The 5,623-nt window shown below is 34.1% G+C and overlaps 1 protein-coding gene across 2 annotated transcripts; it reads right to left on the reverse strand.

Moving 5' to 3' along the window:
• Positions 1–340: 340 nt before the first annotated feature.
• LOC132124216 (E3 ubiquitin-protein ligase DTX3L-like) lies at positions 341–5,239 on the reverse strand. 2 transcript variants are annotated; one of them, XM_059535129.1, is made up of 5 exons: positions 5,102–5,239; positions 4,845–5,000; positions 3,710–3,873; positions 2,125–2,336; positions 341–651 (listed from the first exon to the last, which is right to left on the reverse strand). In XM_059535129.1, the coding sequence occupies exons 2-5, from the start codon at positions 4,924–4,926 to the stop codon at positions 582–584; spliced, it is 528 nt and encodes a 175-aa protein (XP_059391112.1). In that variant the 5' UTR covers positions 4,927–5,000; positions 5,102–5,239; the 3' UTR covers positions 341–581. The 2 variants fall into 2 exon arrangements, with proteins under 2 accessions (XP_059391112.1, XP_059391111.1); XM_059535128.1 differs by having other exon boundaries at positions 4,845–4,934; positions 5,102–5,198.
• Positions 5,240–5,623: the final 384 nt, after the last annotated feature.

The following is a 5,623-nucleotide window of genomic DNA, read 5'->3' on the forward strand; positions in this document are numbered from 1 at the left end:
ATTTATAAAGCAATTACATTATTTTTATTGAAAGCTGAAAAATAAAATATAGATAGATGAAAAACTGAAAAAAAAATATTTTTAAGTTGATGATGGCTAAAATTGAAAGAACAATAAATTAATAGAAATATTAAAAATATTAAAAATGACAAAAGCACAAATGTGATTCACAATATTCATAAACAACATATAAATAATCCTAAAATAACAGATACAAATAAGAAAATTTACTGATGTTCATATAAGATAAAAATAAAATCCAGAAAGTGGTTAAATTAGTTTTTAATTTTAATTTGAAATTATTTAAAAGCACTTTAAAGAAACATTGTACAATTGCTTGTAGTGTATGCAATACTGCCTTACTTAATGCTAGAACTCTTCTGTTTAATAGAAAATACACTACATCTCACAAGTCACCAGTTTCTGGCATATAAAGGTTCTCATAAAGACTGATCAGCCTTGACCATGTTCTGTAGATTTGGACGTCAAACTCCATGCCACATCCATATCCATATTTTGATCATGCAGGGTCATGATGAGGTTGGGAAACAACAGTCATGATAATTATAGTCCATCCTCTCTCATTTAATCCCTTTGACCTTGAGACTATTCTTCACTGTTTTCAAGTATGTTGGATCTGGATAGCCCGAACTGACATAAACAGGAGAGAGAAAGTTACTGGATTATTATTTAACCTATTTAACATTAAAAGGTGCACTAAGCTAAAATGGAGTCTGGGGACCCCCCAACGCTATCTCACGACCAATTTGTACATATTTTACGAGGTAGCTAATTCGTACGAATTTGTACTACCTCACTCGTACGATTTTATATGATTTGTCTAAACCCCAGTGTCGGTTAGGTATAGGGGCGGGGTTAGGTGTAGGTCATTTGTACAAATCCATACGAATTGTGCAACTCGTGAAATACGTACGATTTGGCAAAAATCATATGAATTTTTACGAGTGTGGTCGTACTAATTCGTATGAAAAAGCCACTTCGTAAAATATGTATGAATTGCCGTGAGACCGGGTTGGACCCCCAGAGGGTCTGCAGAAAATTTTGGAAGCAATAGACGAAACATGATGATACAAAATATATTTTTAAGTCTGTCAAAATTAACTTGTGAACCTAAATGTTTAACATAATGATTTTTAAAACATTCACCAAATTATTACTTTTCTATTATGGTTTTTCAACACAAATGAACTTAAATTAACCTTTGTAAAATTAACAAACGAAAACAATAGAACATTATTTTATTAAAGTAGATTATTATATTTAAAATAAAATAAATAAATATTCTAGAGCACTTAATTGAATTATTTATTCTTATTTAATTGAATTTTAATTAAATCTTATTTTATTGAATTATTTTACATGCGTTTTATTATAATATTTATTATTTATATTATTGTTTCATTTTTCATTATGATTAAAGACCAAATAAATTTTGTTTAAAACATTATTAAAATGTTTTACAGTAGTTACAGTAGAACAAATCTGAATATAGTATAATTCAATAAAAATAAACAAATGTTTTATCTTTCTGTAGGGCAATTTGAAAATATTTATTTTTAAGTTAACAATTATGGGTAGAAAAAAAATACAGTCAAAATTAATACAATGTAAATATTTTCCAGATTTAAAAATGACGTATAATTAAACTCAAAAGAATTGTGGTGACCTCTGATCTATTATTTGGAATTCATATCATATTTCTAATTATAATTATTATTAGGGTGGCCATATGTGTCATTTCTACGGTACACGTCCTGGCCATGATTGTTATATTGCCTAGAACATCCCAATGACATGCAGGTATTGTACTTAATCGACCAATCGTGGCACATTGCACAGGAGAACGTGAAAACGAGCAAAGCATGCAAATACGCACATGTGTTTGTTCGCTCGTTCAACTTGAAGCTGTGCACCAATTGTTGTTTCTCACCAAAGTACCGTAAGGGCGATTGAAAGCATAAGGAGCTCTGCTCTGCTCTCTGTAGCTCTCGTGAAATAATGTCATACAACAAACGATCTGCACAGTGCTAACACAATATAGAAATCCTAGCAAGGGTGTGTCACGTAAAAATGGCCTGTATGGTGACCCTAATTATTATATACCTTCCAGGTCCGCCGCTGTCCAGAGTCTTGAGGGGTATATCTGCAGGCTTCACACAGTATTCACCGCTGCTATTGGCCTCTACAGTGAACAGCAGCTTGTGTTCGAAGGCCTGCTCCAGTAGCCGGAGGATCTTGGTCCCTGTGGTGTTCTGAGGCAGGTAGGCCACACATTCAGTGCCATAGTAGCTGTGTCCTGGGTGAGGATGCTTGTCCTGCAGGGCGAGTTACTTTAGTTGATCATTTGCATACTTAAATGAAGTTATAAATCTATTTTAATTCAAAAATCAATACAAAAAGTATCAGAGCCACAGTCTACGTAGGGGTTAATGCACATGCTACAACACACTGAGCAACTGTGCTTGTGCAGGTAACATGAGTTTGAAACAAATGTGTGATATTTGACTGTAAATTAAATATATTTTAGTGCTGTCAAAATTAACTCGCTAACCCATGCAATTATTTTTTTTATTTTTTTTTTTATTTTTGCTTAATGCGTTAAATACATTTAATGCAATTAACACAGGGGTGGAGCTAGGGCTGGCCACCGCAATGTTGTTCAGTAGTTCAGTAGTTGTCAGGCCAGTAAAAATGGTCAGCTGTTATACTGTGCTCGTAGCACTTGCTCTACAGTTGCACACCTAAATGCGGCGGTGCACTGTATATTATTAGAATGAAGTCAGAAAAGGTAAAGAGTTGTGAGAAAATATGATAAATGTCAGATCCGCGTCACGTTCAGCAGCAGCGACCCTTAAAGCAGCCAAAATAACCTAATAACCCAGCTGCTGTGATGTCTGTTAATTAAAGAACAAAAGAAAAAAAGGGGGAAATCAATAACTTTTGTAGCTTTATGGATTCAGCTATATTTAATTTAGAATTTAGAGTTTGATAACTTTTATTAAGTCAAATAAATGTTAGAATTGATAGCTTTAAATTATACTATATGCAGAATGGCTATAGTCAATGGCTAAATATAAGAACAAAAGTAAAATAAAAAACAACAACAACAAAAACAAAAACTATTTCCTAGAGACATCAGTAATATCAACGATACTCGCCTTCAGTCATAAATATATATATACATTTAAATTAATTATTTAGAAAAATTATGAATTACAGATGATATTAAAAATAATATATTTCTTAAAGAATGTATAAATGCAATATTTATAATAATTTATTTACATGCCTAAAACAAAAGTAAAACTTAGATGGCACTATAGTAAAGCTGTTTTTCAAGTTATACATTCACATGAAAAACATCTCATCTCATCTGATTAAAAATAAAAATAAAAATCTGATGGCCACTGTATGAAAGCTAAAGCACAGCGCAGGAAACACTTCAGGCATTCGTGCCTATCGTAATAGGGGATTTCGGTAGTTATCAGCACATGTCCGTCAGTGTCTTCATTTGCCCCTTGGAAGTGAATAAGAAACAGGCTGGACAAGATTCCACAGAGCAGAAAGACGGATAACTGAGATGTTTTAGAGTTGTCAGTGATACACTGAAAAGGTGGGTCAATTGACCTTGATACTAAAACAATGTTAAAGTGATACAGTTAAAGATAAGAGCACATCATGAACTCACCGACTGGATTCCATCATCAAATTGAAAGAGGATTTGAATTGTGTCACAGTCAGAATGTCCCGGCAAACTCCGTCTTTCGATTTTCCAATTCATCTGCCCTCCATCTGGCTGGTTTCCTTGTTTTATCAGTGAGTTCTTTTTGGGGTTGTTTGATTCTGGATCATCTGTTTGAATAGCCATAGAATATAACATACACTAAAGAACTAATATAACTTCCCTGAGCTTATTTTTTATTATTTTTAACTAACAGGTTCATTGCAGGGGTGTCATGCACTCATTATTTTTGAGGAGGCACGAGTTAATTAACAGACTATGGGTGTTATGCCATAATATATTTTTAATACAACTGAGTTTATATTTAATGTGAATTTTACATTAAAAGTTAATGTGAATCAAAACTATGCAAGTTAGGCTACTAATCATCAGAGGGGGACTTAACTATTAGGCAAAGATAGATGACGGCCTTGGGCCCCTAAAAGCCAAGGGCCCCCTAAAATAATTTTTATATATGAGATGCACGTTCAGCGTGGAAGCACAAGTCGTTGCAGTGGTGTTCATTACCAATACGCCAGAAAGAGGTATTCAGTCAGCTAGCGAGTGAAGAATACAAAGTCATTTTAGCGATGACTCATCCGAACACATCTGATTGGTCATTGCATTCATAAGCTCAACACCATCGTGTGTGATTGGTTATAATGCAGAGCTGTAAAAAAACGTGTCTGTCTCTGGCTCAGTGCCAGCCAGCGAACACAGATTTGAATTTAGCAGCTGATGAAATGATGCACCTAACATTCTAATCACGCTGGTGGGATTGTTTTAAATATAGAAAATATTAACTGGCATTAATATGAATAATGTAAGTCTTTCTCATCAAGTTCACACATGTGTGCAGAGTAACCAGGTATAGTTTATTACATTAATTACTGTATGAACTTGTTCCACTAATGTTTGACAACCACAAAGTGTCCAAATATTTTTGTCTTAAATATTGCGATAGAATTTAAAATCTAAATATATAAAAAAATAAATAAAATAAAAATTCCATTTCCATTTATGCATTTAGCAGACGCTTTTATCCAAAGCAATTTACAAAAGGGGAAGCAAGTGAAGTGTCAGGAAGTGCTCAGAAATTCACCTGTCTCAGTCAGCGGCGGAGGACCTTTTCCGTTCAGGTATCTGGTGCAATACATCTTCTCCTTGCTCTCTGAAGCTCCCATGATCAGTTCTGAGTTAAGTTCTGAGTTAAGTGAGCAATGATTTCATAGGTTTGCAGAACATTGAATAGAATAAGCTTTGAAATAGATACAAACATAATATAAGCATGATAGGGGTTTTGATTTAATGCAGTTTATATCAAACCATTTTTACAAATTTGTTTTGCAATACACATACCTGATGTCTTTACACCTGCTTCTCTTGCCTTTAATGGTGAACTGCTCATCCACACTATAACTACGAGGTTGAATCTTTCTCATAGCTCACAGATTATCAGTGCAAAAATAAGGGCATACATAAGGAAATGAAGGCAGGTGTAGTTAAACCTGTTCTGGATGAGACGGCTGGTTAAGAACGGGAGGGGTTTTAAGGATTTGAGCAGATGAGCATGCCATGTAGTTTTGTTTCATTTGTTTGCACAAGGATTTAGAGTGCTTCACAAACTTTCAATGTATATTTTTTTGTATGTGAAATCATGACATCTGGTTCATTATGTTCCTGTGGCTCAGTGGTAGAGCATTGCGTTAGCAGCGTCAAACATGGTCATGGGTTCAGTTCCCAGCAAACACACATACTGAAAAAAAATGCCTGAATGAACTGTAAGTCGCTTTGGATAAACGCGTCTGCTAAATGCATAAATGTCATTATTAGTATGCTATGAGTGTCCTCATGACTTACGGATGCCAAATACTCACAGTA

The sequence above is a fragment of the Carassius carassius genome, chromosome 42 (assembly GCF_963082965.1).
Source record: "Carassius carassius chromosome 42, fCarCar2.1, whole genome shotgun sequence".
Taxonomy (NCBI): domain Eukaryota; kingdom Metazoa; phylum Chordata; class Actinopteri; order Cypriniformes; family Cyprinidae; genus Carassius; species Carassius carassius.